The 22,659-nt window shown below is 47.6% G+C and overlaps 1 protein-coding gene across 2 annotated transcripts in view; it reads right to left on the bottom strand.

Moving 5' to 3' along the window:
- GMPR (guanosine monophosphate reductase) overlaps positions 1 to 22,659 on the bottom strand; it is a 48,173-nt gene that overhangs the window by 4,783 nt on the left and 20,731 nt on the right. For both annotated transcript variants that reach the window (XM_050788043.1, XM_050788044.1), the window contains exons 5-8: positions 15,516 to 15,597; positions 11,122 to 11,228; positions 3,900 to 3,942; positions 189 to 348 (exon numbers count right to left, since the gene is read on the bottom strand). In XM_050788043.1, coding sequence (XP_050644000.1) covers positions 189 to 348; positions 3,900 to 3,942; positions 11,122 to 11,228; positions 15,516 to 15,597 — 392 coding nt within the window. The remainder of the gene's footprint in view (positions 1 to 188; positions 349 to 3,899; positions 3,943 to 11,121; positions 11,229 to 15,515; positions 15,598 to 22,659) is intronic.

Here is a 22,659-nt window from a genome sequence, read left to right as displayed (position 1 = left end):
GTACTTGCTTTTGGGAACCCCAAACACTGCAAATGCTAACTGGATACAAAGTCCTCTTTTAAAAGAACCCCTTCCCACAGTACGTTAATATACACACAGCTGCTGTTCAGACCTGCTTCCATCCCATCTCCGTAAGAAACAAGAGCAAGGCCAGGCCTCGAGAGTGAGCTTCGGGGCCACTTCCTCACCTGTACTCAGCAACTCCTCCTGCGTGCTTCTTCATGGCCGTGTCAGAGCTCATCCCGTAGAAGAGCTTGAGCTTCCGTCCGTTCCTCTCAATCACTTCTCCAGCACACTCCGTATGACCTGAAAACATTCCTCCCAGCATGACAAAATCTGCTCCAGCTCCTAAATGCCGACGGTGGGGATAAAAGGGAGTAGCAGAGAAAAGAGCTCAGGGGAAACAGACTCTCAAAAAATCCAAGTGCTTGCCCAGTTCATCCCCCTCCCCCACAGCTATAGCCAAGAGAAAGGCTGGACCTCTCCTGTCTATCTCCTGGAAAAAGGCAGGCTTCCATGCAGGGAGACAGGGCCATGCGACACTGGGAGAAACAAACGCAGCCTACTGAAGGCTAGTGTCCTATATACTGGACCATGCTGAATGGTTTTAATGGCTAACTAGGAGCACCTTCCTCAGATCTAACTCTCTTAGAATCAGAGAAACATTAAGAATTGGGCAGTATTCCGCCAGGCGCGGTGGCTCACGCCTGTAATCCTAGCACTTTGGGAGGCCGAGGTGGGTGGATCACTTGAGATCAGGAGTTCAAGACCAGCCTGGCCAACATGATAAAACCCCATTTCTACTAAAAATACAAAACTTAGCCAGAAATTGCTTGAACCCGGGAGGTAGAGGTTGCAGTGATCTGAGAGCATGCCATTGCACTCCAGCCTGGGCAACAGGGCAACAGAGGGAGACTCTATCTCAAAAAACAAAAAGGGGGCAGTATCTTAGAAAGCATGTTATCTAATCTTGTGCTTAATGCTATGACTCCTCTATGATGCCCCCTCAGGTGTCTGGTCTGTATATGAAGCTCTCCGCACTCTGACATTCCCTGTGCTTATACATCAGGAAAGGGCCTCAGAACAGACTGAAGCGCCTACACTAGAGACAGCTTCAAGGAAAGAAGCCCCGGTGTCATGGAAGTCATGTGATACTCTACCCGCACCACCACAGTGCTACGCATTAGACTTCCAGAGTAAACACTCTGCCAGACTAATCACCGAATGACAGCACATTTCCAGGACAGGCACAAGAGACAGAGGTACAGAAGCTGCCTGTCTTTGTGGGCTATGCTGGAACAGGCCCAGGGCCGGCTCTATGTTTATCCCAAGTGCATGGCACATGGTAGATGCTGAATGATTAGCTGTCAAGAAAGTAAAAAGAACATGTGGGAGAAATAATAAAAATAGTTATCATTCCCCATCTTGTTCATGGATCACTGTGCAGAGGGATTCTTCACTGCCTATTAACTAAGAAACTGCTACAACCTCCCCTGAGTAATCCTACTGAGGGTTTACATTTAGAACAGAACAAGACAGTAGCCGGGTACAGATGTATTAAGTAATAGGATGAAGGAGGAGGGGAGCCTGGCAAATCCTAATTAGGAGGAGGAAACATAGGAACCCCTGAAAGTGGTCCTGATACCTTCGATTTGGTCATTTAAACATTGGCAGAGCACTCTGGGTTTTGCACTGGCGTTACAGCCCCTTCCGTTCAGCATGACGGAAAGGCACGCTTTTCTGGCACTCAGGGAAGCAAAGCACAACGCGACCTTCCTACGTGGCAGCAACCTCTGAAGACCCTCCCTTTTGGGGTTCCTAACACGAATGTGACTCCCTGGTCCTCCTGCCATAATTTTAACGAGACAGAGGATAACTGGTGTCCAGCCAGGATTCTTGATGACCACAATTCAGGAGCACAGCACCTCCTCGGCAGCTGCAAAGGAGCAGATGTCAACAGCAGGAGCGCAGAGCACAGACCCACTGAAAGAACGCTTTGAGGGGGTTCCCAGCCATTTTCATTTCGGGACACTCTTGCATCCTTCCCTGACATGGTCCCTCTCACTCCATTGAGTCCTGGCACGGGTATGGCTACACTGACTGAGAGACAGTGGAAGAGGGAATGCCACCCAAAGGAGACTGAGCTGAGTGTGGTCCAAAGCCAGGAACTGGGATCTACAAGGCACCTTCTCAACAACCAGCCACCTTAAAGTGTGTTCGGCTCTCTCTGTGTACAGAGAGCATGTGTGAGGCAACACAAAAGAGTCCAAGATGGACCACCACCTGTATTAAGTAGATTCAACTCAAAAACCAATCGTAAAAATGCCCTTGGCCGAAGATCCTTACACTACAGGGTAAGTGACAACACTAGTTAGCAGAGGCACTGTGTTCTCCCTGTTCTGCCCCCGATTGGAGGACTGTGACCTTGTCATTCCCTCCTAGAGCCTCAGTCCCCTCAACCTTAAAATAAGCAGCTGGAATCACTGGAGGGTCTGTAGATTCCCTTCCACAGATAGGATTTATGATTTGGATGAGGTTAAATCCCATTTTTCATGACATTCTTTGGGTTGCTATGAAACCTTGTTGCTAAGAACACTGTCCTAACGTTTTCCTTTGTCACTATCAGGGTTATTGTCTGAACATTTTTTAATTTTTATTTTTTACATTTTTTTGAGACAGGTCACTCTGTTGCTCAGGCTGGAGTGCAGTGGCGTGATCTCAGCTCACTGCAACTTCTGGCTCCTGGGTTCAAGTGATTCTCCCACCTCAGCCTCCTGAGTAGCTGGGATTACAGGTGTGCACCACCACACTCAGGTAATTTTTTTTTGCATTTTTACTAGAGATGGGGGTATTGGCCAGGCTGGTCTCAAACTCCTGGTTTCAAGTGATCCGCCCACCTCAGCCTCCCAAAGTGCTGGGATTACAGGTGTGCACCACCACACTCAGGTAATTTTTTTTGCATTTTTAGTAGAGATGGGGGTATTGGCCAGGCTGGTCTCAAACTCCTGGTTTCAAGTGATCCGCCCACCTCAGCCTCCCAAAGTGCTGGGATTACAAGTGTGAGCCACCGCACCCAGCCTGAAAACAAACAAACAAACAAAACAAAACACACACACACCCCCCAGAATTCCTATGACAGAAAGTTTCCTGCCACCATTTTTTTTTTTTTCTGGCATCAGCAAAGGGCTGAGGCGTGAGAGCTTCGTTTTTGCTCCAGCCGGCACCCACAACCCCCATTTCAATTCTGGAGCCCGCAGCCACACGGCCAGCTCTGACTTCTGAATGCAGTTTGCAGTTCAGTGGCCAACACGGGGCTCGGCAGCTGTACTTTACTGCTTGTGGTGTTGAGAGACTGGACCGTCTAGTGCTTTCCCGAGAAAAGCTCAGGACCTGCTGCCCACCCACCACCGCTCCCTGATCCCCAATCCCACGGGCTCACAGCAGGCACTGCTGCCCCCTAGTGGGAGGCAGGCTCCAGCCTCCAGTGAGAAATCGCTGCGGGATTCCTCCAGTCCCTTCCACGGGACTTCTCCAGGCTGGGTCCAAAAAACCCCGTCTGTAGTTCCTACACATCACACCTGTCACGGTCCCCTCGGACAGGTCCCCTGAGCCTTCTCTTCCCTGGGATGAAAAGGCCTTGACTTCACCCCCTCCTGGCTTGCAGGACGTTACGCCTAGATCCATCTCCTAGGGCATTTGTGGCCTGCTCTACCACGGACCAGAACCAAATCAATGCTGGGATTTGGGCCAATTGGGGCTGAAACCCAGGGAGAGGAAACTCCAGGAGGCCCAGAACTTCCCCAGCAGGTCCCCCTCCTCATTCAGGTTGCCACCTGGAGAGGTGCAAGGAGCTCTCTTCCTCCTTCCTTCCCTCCCTCTGCACCAGGGCCCGGCCTTACCAAATGCTTTGGCGACATCCCCTGGACACGTGCAGCCTCCATCCTTCACAGAGGAAAAAGCAAGGACAAGACACCATCAGCGGGAGCTCAGCCAGGCTGTCCCCGGATGACCCAGTGACTGGGGGTTCAGACCCACCACAGCCCCCAGCAAGCCCATGAGCCCAAGTCCCCCCACCATGGCTGTTGTTGTCTGATCGAGTATACTCCCCTCATTATTGCACCTTTCACTCCCCAGGCCCATCCAGGCTTCCTCTGTGGCTCAGGGGCTGGCACCACCCACTGCCCACCTGCCCACCTGGGCTTGGGCACTTCTGTTGCAGAGCAGGAGGCAGCAGGGGCTGTGAGTGGTGGAGGGGCTTGGCCCTCATTCCATGCCAGCCCCTTTTATAACACACCCAGCCATTCCACTGTCCACGCTCATTCTCACTTAGAAGCCACCTTTCCCTCTCTGGCTGGTGTGAGGTGAGATTTATTTAGTACAAGCGTTGAATTCTTTTAAGAGCCAAGAAAAGGACATTGAGTTAATCCTTTTATCTTTCCAGGTACTTGCATGTTTCCTATTCCTCATGTATGGTACACAGTTACCTTAAAATCAAACATCTGTTCTTCCACCCACACTGCCCACGCAGACCACACCTGGGCTGGTTTAATGTGTAGCTGGGCCAGTCTGTTATCTTGGGCTGCCCAGCAAGGTTCAGCTGTGGGAGGTAATGTTTAAACACCAACCACACAGTACAAGTCTTCTAGGATGCAGAGCTAGCTGCATTTTCTTTTCTTTTTTTTTTTTTTTTTTTTTTTTTTGAGACAGAGTCTCACTCTTGTCCTCCAGGCTGGAGTGTAGTGGCGTGATCTCGGCTCACTGCAATCTCTGCTTCCCAGGTTCAAACAGTTCTCCTGCCTCAGCCTCTTGAGTAGCTGGATTACAGGCGCCCACCACCAAACCCGGCTAATTTTTGTACTTTTAGTAAAGACAGGGTTTTGCCACGTTGGCCAGGCTGGTCTCAAACTCCTGACCTCAGGTGATCTGCCCACCTCGGCCTCCCAAAGTGCTGGGATTATAGGCGTGAGTCACCGCACCCAGCCGCTAGCTGCATTTTCTTACAAACCCAAGACACCAAATGCCCAGAATGCTACCTACTATTCCTAATGTAGCCTGGGTGCAATTCAAGGGGCAAATGGACAGCAACAGTACGCTGGAGCAGCAGCCAGACACCATGGCCCAAGGGGAGACAGCAACAGTGTCAGGGTTCACGTGACGGTGACACAGCCCAAAGCTAAGTGTGGGTCTAGGAGAAATAACAGGGCCTCAGAGGGAAGCACCTGTCCCCAGAAGATGGGACCCACTTTGGGAAGGAACAGAGAAAAGACAGGGTACCCAGACTACCCCGTGTTACAATCTGCAGGAAGGTGCACGCACCTCTGCAGTTGGAGGGCAGGGAAATGGGATGAACCACCTTGTAAAGAACATCTCCAACTGAGAACATAGGGTCTCTGAGACTCAGTCCCCTTTCTCTATCTACCAGTGAGGCCTGTCACTCCAGGAGCTAGAACTCCAATACTGTTTCACTACTTCTTTGCAGCTCTGATCAAAAGGTTAAGTGTGAAGGCTGTACCTTTTCTTTACAAACATTTACTGACCATAGTTATTTCCTCAATCAAATGTGTTATTCATACATGGCTTCTCTGACCCCCAGAGGGCCACAGAGCACTGAGGAATAACTATTTCAGAGGTGGTCTCGTATGTTATCTGGCCCAAACCCTCTGTGTGAAGACAGGAACAGGACTTGTGGCTCTATACCCCTTGTTAATGCTTCAAAATCCTGGCATATTTATTTACTTTACCTTTCAAAGGTACAACCTCAAAATGCCCTTCACTTGCCCTGCCAATTAATGTTAAAATGCTTTATCTCTCTATCAAAACCAGCTCTACACAGCGTTTCACACTTCTGGCCTCAAACGCATTAAATAAACTCATGCTCCCATTAAAATAAGTCCTTTTAAAACATGACTTTAAAAAAACATCACTCTTGGCCAGGCACGGTGGCTCACACCTGTAATCCCAGCACTTTGGGAGGCTGAGGCGGGCGGATCACAAGGTCAGGAGATCGAGACCATCCTGGCTAACATGGTGAAATACCGTCTCTACTAAAAATACAAAAAAATTAGCCAGGCGTGGTGGCGGGCGCCTGTAGTCCCAGCTACTCGGGAGGCTGAGGCAGGAGAATGGCGAAGTTTGCAGTGAACCGAGATTGTGGCACTGCACTCCAGCCTGGACGACAGAGCAAGACTCCGTCTAAAAAAAAAAAAAAATCACTCTTTTCTTCACTCATTTGTGTCTCCTGTGGTGTCCTGAAAATTTTATATTACTGTGGTCAGTGATGAGGCCTGAACCAGGAACCCTGTGCCACTAGGACCCCGAGAAAATCAGCCTTTCTCTTCCCAGGATGGGCCAAGAGATCCACAGTTAATACAACTGTATGGCGTGTTGCAAAAAGGAAATCATATTTACGGCGTCATCTGTTCACAGGGTGCTTTTGTATTTGCACTTGTGAAATGGGCAGCGTAGACCAAACAACCATATGTGGTTAATGGTTGCACATTTAACCAAGAGCAATCCAGCTTCACATGATGCCTCAGGACAGACAGGGCAGTCTACTTCCTGCTACTGTGTATATTTCCAAAAGTGTTCAGAGTGTCTTTTCATGTTCTCGGGAAGCAGAGTAGCTCCAGCAATCTAAGACATACATGTATATTCACACGTAAAATTCATAGCTGCTGAAAGGTTGTTAAAAACAACAACAACATTTGGGCTAGTATTTTGTTCTGTGCAAGTATTAAAGGCAGTAATTTACAAGGAGTCCTTTTCTTGTTTTTCTAAAAGAGTTAACATTATATTTAAGTACAAACGGCATCATGGGACATGAATGATAACTTGTGAATTGTCAGCCTGTTTCTTTTGCTTAAAAATACTTGTTCAGGCCAGGCGTGGTGGCTCACACCTATAATCCCAGCACTTTGGGAGGCTGAGGCGGGCAGATCGCCTAGGGTCAGGAGTTTGAGACCAGCCTGGCCAACATGGTGAAACCCAGTCTCTACTAAAACTACAAAAATTAGCTGGCTGTGGTGGTACATGCCTGTAATCCCAGCTACTTGGGAGGCTGAGGCAGGAGTATCGCTTAAACCCAGGAGACTGAGGTTGCAGTGAGCCGAGATCATGCCACTGCATTCCAGCCTGGTTGACAGAGCAAGACTCTGTCAAAAACAACAACAACAACAAAACAAAAGGAAAAAAAAAATACTTGCTCACATTATGTTGAATACTGACAATGAAAAAAGAAAAAAGAAAAATACTTGCTCATTCCTAAAACAAAGGAAAGATGGTGATGGCAAACATGGAGTAGGCAGAGAAAAAAGTTCAAGTCAGTCACCTACTAAAACCCAGCAACTATTATGAACTTAAAAGTCATTTTGCCATTCAAAGTCATGAACCTGAAGGAGATACTGTGTAGATGGCGGCGGGCGGGGGCGGGGGGGGGGAATGAGGCTCAGAAAGGTTGAGCAACTCTTCTAAGGTCACACAGCTGTAAAAATGGAAAAACAAGTTTAGAACCAGTGGTTATCTTAAGATGAGAGCATTACCGCTAATACTTATTTTCCTTTTTATGTTTATTTGCATTTCTAACTTTTCCTAGGTTAAACATATTTTGTTGGGAAAATTTTCCAGCCTCAAAAAAAGATTAATTATTTGAATGAATTTGTTTAGGTGTTTCTAAATAATGGTGTGACAACAAAAAATTAACTGATCCCACCTTAATCTTCACCTATGCAGGAAGTATCCTGAATTTTTCCTCTCTGCTTCTCTGAAGCCCATGTGGGCCACAATAAGTAGAAACACAACTGAAGCCCAGCCCCTTGGGTATCAGCACATGCTGAACAGACACCACATTGTGGCTTCCTTTGAACTTCAACAGCACCAATGTGCTAATTCAGCAAATAAAGTGTAAAATGGGACAGCTGGAAGGAAATTGGACCAAGTGGCAGGATCCAAAATATCTGGTGGGTTTCCAGCAGGTTCAGGGCTACTGGCAAGTAAGAGAAACATGCCCGTGCCCTGTTAGACAAAAGGAGTGTAGGGGCAATGGCTGCTTTAAAACCCAAGACGCTCAGCTGCTTACAAGGACTGAGCTGAGGGCAAGGGTCCAAATTCTACTAAGTCCATTCATTTGCTTTTCTGGCTAAATGGAACTCCTAACCCCATCTAGGAGACCTCTCAGCACTGATGTAAAAGGAACCTCGGAAGCCGGGCACGGTGGCTCACGCCTGTAATTCCAGCACTTTGGGAGGCTGAGACGGGTGGATCACGAGGTCAGGAGTTCGAGACCAGCCTGGCCAGCATGGTGAAACCCCACCTCTACTAAAAATACAAAAAAAATTAGCTGAGCATGGCGCACGGGCCAGTAATCCCAGCTACTCAGGAGGCTGAGGCAGGAGAATTGCTTGAACCTGGGAGGCATTCTAGCAGTGAGCCGAGATCATGTCACTGCACTCCAGCCTGGGCAACAGAGCAAGACTCCATCTCAAAAAAATAAATAGAAAAGTAAAATAAAAATAAAAATAAAAAAAAGAACCTCAGAGAACACAAGCAAGATCAGAAGTGCTACCTTCCTATTGCACCAGTACCCCAGGCTTGGGATGTCATTGTCCCTAACTGTTAAATTCAGAGAAGTTGCTGCCTTGGGCACCAGCAGATGAGACCTGGTTCAGGAACACTCACCCAGCCAGCGTATGCTGAGCCTCTACTCTATAAGCCAGTGGCTCTCACACTTAAGAGGACATCAGAACTACCTGGAGGGCTTTTGTAAAACAGATTCCAGGGCCTCACCTGCAGAGTTCTGATTCAGTAGGTCACGTCACGAGTGGGGCCCAAGAATTTCTAACAAGTTTTCAGTTGATACTGATGCTGCTGGTCTGGGCACCAGGCTTAAGAGAACTGCTGAGATACACTATAAGTTAGGTGGTACTGTGTAAAGAGATGCTAAGTTGATTTCCAAACAGATTCACCTCTGGGACACACAGAGCCTCCACCCCACCCTACCACCAATCTTTGGCCAAACAGCCCTGTAAACTAAGCAAGTCTGAAGTTTCTACAAAGACATGAGGATCTCAGAATATGTTCAGAGTAAAACCTTATTAATCTCAACTCCACTACTTAGGAAATAGTGGTCATTCAAGTAACACTTATGATATAGGGTCCAAGTTTTGACTTGATGGAGATGCTCAATGGTTAACATTATTAGGTAATGGAGACAGGACTAATTACATATGGGGATTTGGGGGACCAACCTCTGAGTCAGTTCACTAGGATGGGGTCTGGGAATGTTGATTTGTAAAAGCCTCTCTGGTGATCCTCATGCAGCCAGCCTGAGACAAGGCTGCACTCAGGATTTGAGAACCACTGACATACTGCGGAATGGTACTACCACTTGGCCGCTCCCGTGAGTTGAATAACCTCTTAGCAAATGTAGACCGACAGTTCTATGTCAGCCTTTACACACTAGTTGCTCAATAAATGGATATTAATTTGTTCACTGGGGCAAAGGGTATTGAGTGGAGGGTCTTAGAACTCTGTCATTAACTAATAAACGTTTAACCATTTATTTTAGATTCTATCACAGTAGATGCTTAATAGATACTTGCTGGATGAATGGATGGGTGGGTGAAAAACTTGGATGTGGCATTAGAAGGAGCCCAGGCAATCTGCACTGGACAGCGAGTGAAAGACCTTGGTCCTAGCTTCAGTTGTTACCTGAGCACCATTCCCAAGACTCTCATCATCTATGGGCTAAAAGCTGCCAGGTCTCCAACCATGAACACAATGCCTCATGTGCAATTTCCCTTCTGATGCCTCTCGAGCACCTCAAAATCAACAGACACGTGCCATAGTGAACACCACACCAGCCCCGAACCTCTTCCTTTGCAGCCATCTTCCAGGTGAGCCAGAACGTGAGCCAGTCATAGCCTTGCTCCTCCTTCTCCTTCTCCAGCGCCCTCCAAGCACCTATTCCATTGCCGACACTTGTTTAATTCTGCCTCCCAAATGTCAGTCAATTCTGGAGATGGCTCTCAAGCCTGCTACAGGGCACAGTCACCTCCCCACTGAATTACTAATGCTGTCCCAGCTGGGCTCTTTTTTATCTTACCCCTTTCAATCCGCCCCAAGGCAGTGAGTTGGGCACTCGCCTGCTCAGACCTCTGCAATAGCTCCCTGGTGCTCGTGGAGAAGTCCCATCCTTAAAGCTGGATCCCACCGCTTTTGTCCATTCTTGCCTTCAAGCTTATCTCCTGCTGCCCCTCACGCCTGCCCCTCTCAGCTCACTCGCCCCAGATGCAGTGACTGAGATTTGGTTCCCCAGTGCTTTTCTGTTCCTTTCTTTCTTCTCATCTGAAAAATTCCTTTTCAACCATCAGGTCTCTCTATTATACTCCAGGAAACCTTCCCTGACCCTGAATACGGGATACATGGCCTGTTATGGGTTGAACTGGGTCCCCCCAAAAACTTGCATGTTGCCATCCTAACCCCTAGCATCTCAGAATATGGCCTTATTTGGAAACAGGGACAATGGACATGTCATCAGTTCAGATGAGGACATCCTGGAGGAGGGTGGCCCCTGATCCAAAAGGACTAGTATCCTCAGGAAAAGAGGAGGTTTGCACACAGACACACACACACAGGGAGGACACCATAAGCTAAGGAACCAGCAGAAGGTCACAGAGAGGCCTGGAACAGATCCTTCCCTGGGGCCCTGAGACAGCATGGCCCCCCAACACCCTGATGTTGGGCTTCTCGTCTCCAGAACGGTGAGATACTGAAATTTAAGCCCCCAGTCTGTGGGGCTTTGCTACAACTGTTCTAGCAAGCTGTGGCCTGGCCTACGCTGTGCCCTAAAAGCTGCCTGCACATCCCTCGTCGGATGCACCACCCAACCTGCTCGTATGGCTTCTGCCTACCAGGCCTGCCACCCTCACTGTGGAATTTGTGGGCAGCAGAGCCTCTGTTTCTGCTGAATGTCAGCACTGTGACCGCAGTGCCCAGCTCCTTCCCATGCCCACAGGATGCTCAGTCAGTGGAAGAAGAGCAGCAAGGGTGCAGGAGGGCGTCCCAAGACACCCCGGCCCCTGCCCCCGGCCCCGCCCCCTGACCCCGCCCCGGGCAGAGACTCACAGAGATGATGTGGCCCTGCAGGCCGTGGGCGGAGTCAGCACACTCAATGACGGCGCTCAGCTGGGGGTACCCCACTCCTGTCTTGGTGCGGGTGGTGCACACAGAACCTGCACAGAGAAAGAAGTTGACCCCCGAAGAGATGGTTATACATGAGAACACTGTGACATGAAATGTGCCCCCATCACCTTCGCAGCCCCGCTCTAGTGACCAGGGTGAGCCTTTGTGGCAGAGGAGATGTGGGGAACGGGCTGCCCACCTGCACGCCGGAGGTCGCTGTAAACCACACCGCCTGGTCATGTACCCCTTCAGTCCTCATCACTGTCACTGGCTGATGTCCCAGACATTGCCTTCCCCTCTACCATGCACCTGTCACTGCCACTCCTCCCTGTGGCATCGGCTCCCGTGCAGTGGCCAAGCACTGATCTCTCCACACTTAAACGCCTACTCCTTTCCACCTTTCCACAAATCTACACTCTGCTTTAAACAGCCTCTCACAATCCTCCCACAGCCTCGCAGCTTCTTTACCTTCAAACTTTGTCAAATGACTCACCTCTTTTAAGTCTCACTGCCTGGACTGTAAAATGCAAAGAGAAACACAATCTCCTGGGGTTGTGACAGAGGGCAGATGGCACAGGGAGGGGTACCTCTTGGCCCAGGGCCTGGCCTGCAGCAACTACACCCTTCACACCCTCACCTGCTCTCACTCAGCTCTGTGCTCCACAGGGCCCAGCTGCTTGTCCATCTCCCTCCTGGCTGCCCCGCCTCAAGTCCCTTGCAGCCCAGCCGGAGGTTCACTTCCAGGGCACGGCTCACACCAGCACCCTCCTGCCTGCCTGTGCCACAGTCAGCCCCAGTCTTGGTGGTTCTCCCAGTTAGGTCCAGGCCAAGTCACACTCTGACCTTTTTATCATACCTCCCCTTATTCAAGCTTCCCAGTGCCCCCGCAGCACCCCACTTTACCCAGATCAGCAGAATCCAGCTCCACCTGCTCCCCTCCCTCCCCACTGCTTCTCCAGTGGGGCAAGTTTCTTCCCACCATAGGGACTCTGGACACAATGTTCTCTCTCTCGGACACTCCCCTCTGTACCAGCCGCCCAGCCAACCCCTTCTCATCTTTCCAGCTTCTTCTTAAATGTCACTGCCCCAGGGGAGTAGTTCATCGCAGTTTCAAAAAGAGGCACTTCAATCAGGATCTGTGTGAGAATGTTAAGGGTCTCTCTTCTCTACTGGGTGGTCGGCTCCATGGACATTCACTGTTGTTATCAGGTGCTGAGAACACAGCCTTGTATATAATAAGGCACTATAAATAGTCACTGAAAGAATGTGTGGACTCAAGAATGAATGAGTCACCCACATCCCTCTCTGCACTGCCACTCACTCAGACCCTCCCGGATGTCTTGTGTGCATGAGAGGGCGCTCTGAGAACAGGGTAAAGGTAGACGTGAACTCCTCCCTCCCACCAGACCCGGGGGTGGGATGCTTTGAGGCCCAGCCTCTTCTCTGGCTCCCGGCCACCACTACCTTGTAGGATGCTAATTTCTGTCAGGGGTCTTTAGGGACAAGATCAGACAGAGACGTATGTCTGTTCCCCAGGCCTGGATTTAGCAGAGAAACCAGGAGAGACAGGGCAAGCCCCTCTCCTGCATCAGCTGTGGGACCGAGTCCACGGAAGTCCTGTAGCTCCCTGTGTCCTGCTATATGTCACTCACAGTCCCGAAGCCAACAAGTCTCATTCCCACGAAGGCGCCTTCCCTCCGCCCTGCAACCGGAGGTTGTGCAGAATAAGAGGTTTAACCCCTGGTTCAGCCTCGGCTTTTCTCCTCCTCTCCCATTCAATTGCTAGATCCAGGGGTGAGGGCCTCAGCTGCAGTAGGCCTGGGGCTCTGATCATAGTGAGGGCCCTATAAAGGGTAGACCAGTTGCCTTTCTTGGGAACAGCCAAGGAAGCAACTTTAAATAAGGCACAGGCGGTTTTGATTAACACCCAGGTGAAAAAAGTTGGCACATATTTTCTCCTGACTAGAGGGGCAGGGAATCCATTTCTGATGCTTTTTTCCCAGTTCCCAGGGGTTGCTCAATAATGAATGAAATCTATCAATCAATAGACATCCAGTACTGCTATCATTTAGATATGTAATATGCAATGTTTTTACCATAAAGAATGTGTAAGACTTAAATATGAAAGTGTGAGACTTTAAATTCAAACAATTTAAAGAAGTAGCTCCCATACATCAGGCTCAGAGAAGGCCCCTTGTTCTCTTTAGTCACATCTGTTCTACACAGCCAGCCAGAGGGGTGGCAAGAGATAGTGAGAGCAGAAGGACAATACAGCTTCTGGGGAAATAGAATGCAGACACAAAGATGTGGAAGAAAACAAGTGTAGTAAATGCTCGAGATCACATCTAGAAAAGCTTTGAGAAGGCCAGGCACAGTGGCTCACACCTGGAATCCCAGCACGTTGGGAGGCCCAAGGCGGGTGGATCACCTGAGGCCAGGAGTTCAAGACCAGCCTGGCCAACATGGTGAAACCCCGTCTCTACTAAAAGTACAAAAGATTAGCCAGGTGTGGTGGCGCATGCCTGTAACCCCAGTTACTCGGGAGGCTGAGGCAGAAGAATCACTTGAACCTGGGAGGCGGAGGTTGCAGTGAGCTGAGATCGCACCACTGTACCCCAGCGTGGGCAACAGAGCAGGACTGTCTCAAAAAAAAAAAAGCTTTGAGAGCCAAGAAGCTTCTCACACACCTCCACATCCTGTACAGCACCCACCCAACACAATGGGAGCTAGCGAACGCTCAATACATATTTCCCTTTTTTTTTTTTTTTTCCTTGAGACAGGGTCTTGCTCTATCACCAACACTGGAGTGCAGTGGCACAATCTTGGCTGACTGCAGCCTTCACCTCCCAGGATCAGGTGATCCTCCCACCTCAGCCTCCCAAGTAGCTGAGACTACAGGTGCACGCCACTGTGCCTGACTACTTTTTAATTTTTATCTTGTATTTTTAGTAGAGACAGGGTTTCACCATGTTGCCCAGGCTGATCTCGAACTCCTGGGCTCAAGCGATCCACCCACCTTGGCCTCCCAAAGTGCTGGGATTACAGGCGTGAGCCACCGCATCAGGTCCATATTTCTGATTAAACAGGCGACTAGTGAGTGTCCCTGCCTTTGGGGAAAAAAAGAGTCTTCCTAGTTTATTAGCCTATTTTGTTCTATTATCAGTCTATCTATTACAGCCTGCCCTACGAGGAGGCAGCCTGGTAAGGAAGAACAGGGCCTTATCCTTTGTCTTTTCAATAATGATAGATACTCAGTAAAGACCTCTTCCCACTTGCTCAGAATACATTATTAACTGGCTTAAACAAGTGGCAATATGAAAAACGTAACCTTGAAAATCTCTCTGTATGTTAAAAGCTTGGGCATTTTTAGGAATCTACAGGGCTCTTCTTCCTAATACTCTCTTCATACACATCCAATTCCCTCAGGCTGATCACGGAGCCAAGTCACAGCTCAACAGCATCTTCAGTGCCTCCCAGCTGTGCATTTTCCCACAGATTCCTCTCATGTTGGGTTAGGTTTGCTTCCTTTTTTGGTAGTGTCATTTGGGTGTGAGATTCTTTTGAAAAATCTTTGCTGTTTTTTAGTCCCAAGTGAAAATGTGTATCTTCTTTCTTGCTCCTCAATGTTAGTGTCTGGTTAATAACGGATGTGCATGGATGAATTTAAAACATGGCAGTTCATCTTCATGCATGGCAAAGAGGGCAAGCAAACAGTAACTCTGCCCCATGAGAAAATGGCACCACCCATGACAAGGACAGAAGGTTCCACCTTGTTCCGCTTAAGATGCCAATGGGTGGTCCTAAGAAACCCCGCCTGGGAGAAGAACACGGTCAAAAATCTACATCTAATATGTATCAGGTGAGGAGCCAAAGGTGATCATTACCTAGGCCATGGGTCAAGTTCAAATGTGGCCTCCTCACTGCAAGCTTATTTGCAATGTGTGGGGTCCCTCAAACCTTCACATAAACTGGAGTCATTCATGTTTATTAACTGTCTCTACAGATTCTTCACCTATCACTTTCCTCTTCAAGGTGCATGAGGTCATTAGTGAAATCTACGTTCTTTCCTTCCACGTTGGTTCTGAAACCAAGCCCTCATATTCTAACCACATCCAAGTTCATTCAGAAGGTCCCTGGGGGCATCAAAAAGCAGTTCAATAATACTTTGCATCAGGGGCTTCCCTGAGAAGCTCAGTGATGCTTCCAGAAAAAGCGTGCTTTAAATATCTGTGAGTGAGTCATTCGTGCATCCCCTTCTAGAGATCTCCAGTCCCCGCAAGCCCCAGATCCCATTCTTCCCCACACACGCCCTCTGCCGTGCTCCTAACAAGTCTTACCTGGTCCAACTCCCACTTTGATGATATCTGCTCCGGAAAGAATAAGCTCTTCTACCATTTCTCCTGTCACCACGTTCCCTGCCTGAGACAGAAAGAATACAGCTCACGATCGTGAACTACTATTGCTGGTATAAAGGTGAGGAACTCCACACCCGAACATGAGGATGTGCACGTCCTAAAGCCACCAGGCAGCTGGGGGACAAAAAAGGAACACAGAATTTCATACCTGGAGACCACTTTTGTGAAAGGCCCCTTGGGTGAGCTGGTGGCATGAGAAGATACAGCATTATATGATTTAAGAACTAGAAGAGACCTTAGAATGGCCAGGTCAGGGCTTTTCAGACATCTCAGCAATCAACAACAACAACAAAAATCTTAGAGGGGGCCGGGCGCAGTGGCTCACTCCTGTAATCCCAGCACTTTGGTAGGCTGAGGCAGGTGGATCCTGAGGTCAAGAGATCGAGACCATCCTGGCCAACATGGTGAAACCCCATCTCCACTAAAAATACAAAAATTAGCTGGGCCTGGTGGTGCGTGCCTGTAGTCCCAGCTACTCCGGAGGCTGAGGCAGGACAATCGCTTGAACCCGGGAGGCGGAGGTTGCAGTGAGCCAAGATCGCGCCACTGCACTCCAGCCTGAACGACAGAGCGAGACTTTGTCTCCAAAAAAAAAAAAAAAAAAACTTAGAGGGACCCCAAATATGAAAAGTCAGCAATGAAACACTCTCTTGGTAATTAAAATCTTTAGTGTTGGGCAAAAAAATGTTTCACAGTTTGCAAAACCCCTGAAGAATCTCTGTGGAACCCCCAAGAGTCAGAATTAGAAAAACACAGTTAAGAAAATAGAAGTGTGCCCCATTCTCTAGGGCTGGGATTCCCATCTAGACAGGAAAGGGCAGATGAGCCCTCATGGACCACGTAGCATCTGCACGTGCTCAGTTTGCAGAACATGAAACTTCGGCCTAAGAACAAACACACAAGCCTCCAGGAAGTGGCAGAATCTATCAAACAGAAGGCTGGGTCTGGTTTGGAAATAGTACAAGTTCTTTCACTGCAGGAGTCTAGGAGTGCAAAAATCGCCCTTTTTATTACAACTCACTGCCCTGTGGATTCTTCAGCCAGTATATAGGATACTTGGCAAGATGCCCTGGCTGAGTTTTCACAACTGTGCAAAGTCATATTTTGCAAAATGAATCCTTACTCATTCCACTCATGTTTTTTGCACTGAAGTCCAAGTGTCTTCCCTCTGAATTGTTTCCCAAGGGAATTGCTGAATTGCTTCCCAGAGGGAATTTTTCTTTTTTAACGTAGACAAAGTGACTTTTAACTTCATATAAAAGGATGTGGGGAAAAGGTGATGAGGAAGGCTCAAAGCTTTAATCCAAACAGCAGCTGACAAGGGAAAAATCACAGATGGCCCAGAAAGAGGACTACAGGTAGATTAAAGAATTAAAATTAAAGTTATACTCCCCAAAAGTGAAAAAACGTAACGACAGAGCCGTCTACATAAAAACTAAAAACTTGGCCAAGTGCAGTGGCTCACGCCTATAATCACAGCACTTGGGAGGCTGAGGTAAGTGGACTGCTTGAGCCCAGGAGTTCGAGACCAGCCTGGGCAACACAGTGAAACCCTGTTTCCATGTAAAAAAAAAAAAAGAAAAAAAACTTACATATACATAAACACAGATATTCATACAATCAGCAAATACCCAGGTAGAGAAAAATATCTACGATTTTGACAAAGGGTAACATATGTAAGAGCTCTTAACATAATAAGAGCTCTTACAAACCTGTAAGAAAAAAGCTAACACCTCACAGAGTAAGTGCCAAAAAGACATGAACACACTACTGAAAGAAATAAGTGGCTAAGAAAAACGGAAAAAGTGTTCAACCTCCCGAATAACCAAATGTAAACTAAGGTACCAACGAGGTACTACTTTTCACGTAACAAATTATCAATCGTTGTAAACAGTAAATACTAAAGAGAAAACATCAGACAGAATCTCTCTTTCTTCTGGGAAAATTTATCGTAGTATGTTTTCCCAGAAAGCAATTTGTCCATATAAAAGAAATAATGCACTTCTTTGTATTCAATAATTCTTCTAAGATTCTCTCCCAAGGAAATAATCATAAGGGTGGACAATCATTTAACTACAAAGATGTATTCTCTGTAACAGTGCAGAACTGTAAATACATTCCCCAAAATGGAATGATCCAACAGTGTATGACCCATCCATGTGATGTTTTTAAGAGTGTTTTGTTTTTTGTTTTGTTTTGCTTTTGAGACAGAGTCTTGCTCTGTCACCCAGACTGGAGTGCAGTGGCATGATCTCACTGCAATCTCCGCCTTCTGGGTTCAAGTGATTCTCCTGCCTCAGCCTCCCTAGTAGCTGGTATTACAGGAACACTCCCCACTGTCCAGCTCATTTTTGTATTTTTAGTAGAGACGGGGTTTTGCCAAGTTGGCCAGGCTGGTCTTGAACTCCCGACCTCAGGTGATCTGCCCACCTTGGCCTCCCAAAGTGCTGCAATTACAGGTGTGAGCCACCACACCCAGCCTAAGAGTGGTTTAACAACGTGGGAAAAATGCTTAAATGCTTTCAGTATAATGTTGGGAGAAATAGAAAGATCTCGATTTTGTTATTAAAAAAAGTATGTGTGAGTATGAAAAAATACACCAAAATGCTAACAGATGATGTCTAGGTGAAGAGATGATCTAACTTTTATTATTTTCTTCTTTAATCTTTTCTGGATTTTATACTAGGAAGTGTGTTACTTTTATAATTAAATGGGGGCAGAAGTGTTTAGTTTTGTTTTTTAAAGTGCGAGGAACAGCATGAGCTCTGTCCCTGAGAGAGACCCTAACAGGAGCCTAAGAAGCAGGGCACGAGCTCCAGTTCTTCCCCAGTGGCTGACGCGCTAAACAACCAAACCAAACCACAAAAACTTTAGAGAAGCTACTCGAAGCCCACCACACATTCTCTTTTCTTTTCTTATTCTTTTTGAGACAGGGTCTCATCCTTGTCTCCCAGGCTGGAGTGTAGAGGCACAAACATGGCTTGCTGTAGCCTGAACCTCCCTGGCTCAAGCGATTCTCCTGTCTCAGCCTCCCAAGTAGCTGGGATTACAGGCATGTGCCACCACGCCTGGCTAATTTTTGTATTTTCTGTAGAGACAAGAGTTTCGCCTTGTTGCCTAGGCTGGTCTCAAGCTCCTGAGCTCAAGCAGATCTGCCTGCCTCAGCCTCCCAAAGTGCTGGGATTACAGGCATGAGCCACCGCACCCAGCCACAATTTCATTTTCAATGTGGATTTCTTTTCCCCAATCTGGCGCCAACTACGAACCATTTTATTTTTAAGGGGCTACTTTAGACAAATTAATTCAAGTCAGCTCACCATAGACGTACCAGGTACAACCAGGTAGAGTCAAAGTAAGTTCTACTTACTTATTTATTTTTAAAACAGAGATAGGGTCTTGCTATGTTGCCCAGGCTGGTCTCTAACTCCTGGCCTCAAGTAATCCCCCTGCCTCTGCCTCTGCCTCCCAAAGTGCTGGGATTACAGGCATGAGCCACCTCAACTGGCCAAAGTCAGTTTAAAAACATCAAGAAGACTGACACCACTTTAGTAACCAGAAGCTTGTGCAAATGTCTCTCCATCCCATCAGCTACCTATGTGAGGCTGCTGAATCTGTCCATGGTCCAAATGTGGTCACTGCTACTGTGTGGAAAAACCCAAAGTGATTATGAAATGCCTCGACCATGAGGCACAGCACAGCACAGCAAGAATGCTGCCAGGAGGACGGGGAGGTTTCCATCGGGAGGAATAAAAAGCTGTCAAGTTTGAAATCGAGAAGGGCAAAATAAGGGAAAAGAGGAAAAGACCAAATCAGAAATGAGAATACGACAGGAGTGCGGTCAGGCTTTAGTGAAGTCCCTGGTGTGGCATCAAGCAGCCTCTGGGAATGGGGTGTGATAACCGGGGCCAGGAAGCAGCTGGTCAGGGTGATTAAGTGAGGAGTCTTCTTTATCTTGTCACGAAGCACCTTGGGTGTGGAGTGGAGGGAGGACTGTCAGAATGGCACTGTGCGTAGCAGCACAGCAGGCTCAGTCACCCAGGCAGTTCATGCACGTTCATTTCTTGGGCAGCCATGACAACATGGAACCAATGAACCCTTGTCCAGAGCACTGAAGCAGGCAGACGGAGGTTTCTGCCAGTCAACCCCTCTTCCTAGGGAAGCCAAGAATGTTTCGGGCTCCCTCATGCTCTAGAAGGCAACAATTGCTCCTCTGTGTCAAGGAGAGGTTGAAGGTTATGGAAAAGACAAAAAAGTAGCCAAGTCAAGACTTCAACTACTTTTGTACCATTTTTTTAAAAGTTGGTATGGCCTGAATGTTTACGTCCCTCCAAAATTAATGTGTTGACATCTTTACCCTCAAGGTGGTGATATTAGCAGCTGGGGATTTGGGGAGGTGATTAGATAGGTCATGGGGGCGGAGCCCTCAACAATGGGATTAGTGCCCTTCTAAAAGAGGCCTGAGAGAGATCCACACGAGGCAACAATGAAAAGACGGCCATCTATGTATGAGCCAGGAAGCGGGCCCTCACCAGATACCCAATCTGCCTTGATATTGGACTCCCTAGCCTCCAGAACTGTGAAAATAAACTTCTGATTTGTATTTTTATTTATTTTTGAGACAGGGTCTCACTTTGTCGCCTGGGCTGGAGTGCAATGGCGCAATCACAGCTCACTATAACCTCAACTTCCCAGGCTCGGGTGATCCTTCCACCTCAGACTCCCGAATAGCTGGGACTACAAGCATGTGACACCACGCCCAGCTAATGTTTTGTATTTTTAGTAGAGATGGGGATTCTCCACGTTGGCGAGCCTTGTCTCAAACTCCTGGGCTCAAGCAATCTGCCTGCCTCAGCCTCCTAAAGTGGTAGGATTACAGGTATGGGCCACCACACCAGGCCAACTTCTCATTTTTTTAATATAAGCTATTCAGTTTATGGTATCTTGTTACTGCAGCCTGAACAGAATGACAAAAGTTCTCTGGGCAAAAATAAAAACAAAAACTGCTTTGCCCCAATTTTTCCAGCTTTCCTTTAGGCCTCAACATCTATGGCAAAATAAGTTCAGAAAGATCTGGGGTCGAATGATGGACCTCCCTCATTACTTGGTACTTCTGAGCAAATCACTTCAGCTCAGAGTCTCCATTTATCCTGCTATAAAATGGGGGTGGATGTACCCACTTTAGTCCTTAAAAGGTTTACAAAGAAAGTTCTCTCAAATTCTGAGCACAGGGCCCAGCTCTTGGTGGTGCTTTAAAAATGTTAGTCCCTCCACTTGAGTGCTTTCGGTATACTGCTCCTTTACCCATTCTTTTTAGTTTTTTTGTAATTGTGGTCAAATACACATAAAATTTAGTAGGTGTAAATTTTACATGTAGAAAATAAAAATAAAATTTTTCTTAAATATTTCTTTTATTTTTACGTGAAGGTACTTAGTGCCACTGAGCTGTACACCTAAATATAAATAAAAAAAATTTTAATTTAAAAATTTTTATTTAAAATAAAATTCATTTTTTTTTAAATTATTTAATACAAAATTTATTTAATAAATAAGTTTTTAGCTGCATAGTTCAGTGGCATTAAGTACATTCACACTGTTGTACAACCAACACTATTATCCATCTCTGGAACTTTTTAAACATCCCAAACTGAAATTCTGTACCCATTGAACAGTAACTTCTTCACCCACTTTTTACTGGTTTTTCTGGGGTCCTCTGGCAAGAAAAATCCTTTCCATTGGATGGTAACAGGCAAGGGTTGGCAAACAGGTAGCAGGTGGCTAGATTTCGCCCACAGGCTGTGATGTGCCAACCCCTAACATAAAAAGAGAAATATCGCCAGGCACGGTGGCTCACTCCTATAACCCCAACACTTTGAGAGGCCGAGGCAGGTGGATCACCTGAGGTCAGGAGTTCGAGACCAGCCTGGCCAACATGGTGAAACCTCGTCTCTACTAAAAATACAAAAATTAACCAGGTGCGCTACTCAGGAGAATCACTTGAACCTGGGAGGCAGAGGTTGCAATGAGCCGAGGTCGCGCCACCACACTCCAGCCTGGGCAACAGAGTGAGACTCCGTATCAACAATAACAACGACGACAACAATAACAACAAGGAGTATCAACCCCAGTGACTGCTCCCAAGCACCTGGAAAATGTCCCACTACCTGCCGGTGGAAACATAGTTGATATCAAGGCAATAGCCATTGTTAAACTGAGTTTATTATGTGACTCTTCAGAGATTACATCACCTTCCTAGCTTTCACCTATGATTCCAGAAAGTGGGTGAATACAGAAAATCCAGGGAACACAGCCTGAGAGGTGCTCTCAGCCATACACACCCCTTGTGCCTCAGGGAAGGCACACTCGACTGGTGATGCCCCAGACCTGCCCCAAGCCTTTAAGAACATTCAAAGGATGTGTCCGTCTCTCTGTGAAGAGGTGTAGAGTGGAAATGTCTCCGTGTGGCTCAGAACCTTGAGAAAGAACGTGGGCAAGCCAATATGCCACCAGTCACGCATGGAAACATCAGGGTCCAGCCCTGGAAATCTAGCCCATGGCTCCCGGAGATCTGGCCCCAGGTGGCTGACTCGGCATTGCCCCAGGGGAGTAGAGCTTGGCCTCTATCTAATCTTAACAGATCAGATCTCAAGGACCTATTTCCTCCAGCCAGGTCAGAAAGAGCCACCAGCACAAAAACGTTTCCCAGAGCCAACACAGGGACCTCCAAGTCCCAGTGTGTCCAGAATTGGTTCCTTCCGGTGGGTTTGGTCTTGCCAATTTCAAGAATGAAGCCACAGACCCTGGCAGTGAGTGTTACAGTTCTTGAAGATGGTGTGTCCGGAGTTTGTTCCTTCAGATGTTCGGATGTGTCTGGAGTTTCTTCCTTCTGGTGGGTTTGTGGTCTCGCTGACTTCAGGAGTGAAGCCGCAGACCTTCTCAGTGAGTGTTACAGCTTCTAAAGGTGGCGCATTCGGAGTTGTTCATTCTTCACAGTGAGCGTCGCAGCTCTTAAAGGTGGCGCGTCTGGAGTTGTTCGTTCCTCCAGGTGGGTTCGTGGTCTCGCTGACTT

The sequence above is a fragment of the Macaca thibetana genome, chromosome 4 (genome assembly GCF_024542745.1).
Source record: "Macaca thibetana thibetana isolate TM-01 chromosome 4, ASM2454274v1, whole genome shotgun sequence".
Classification (NCBI taxonomy): domain Eukaryota; kingdom Metazoa; phylum Chordata; class Mammalia; order Primates; family Cercopithecidae; genus Macaca; species Macaca thibetana.
Note: the sequence above shows the minus strand (reverse complement) of the source record. Positions and strands in the feature narration are given on the sequence as shown.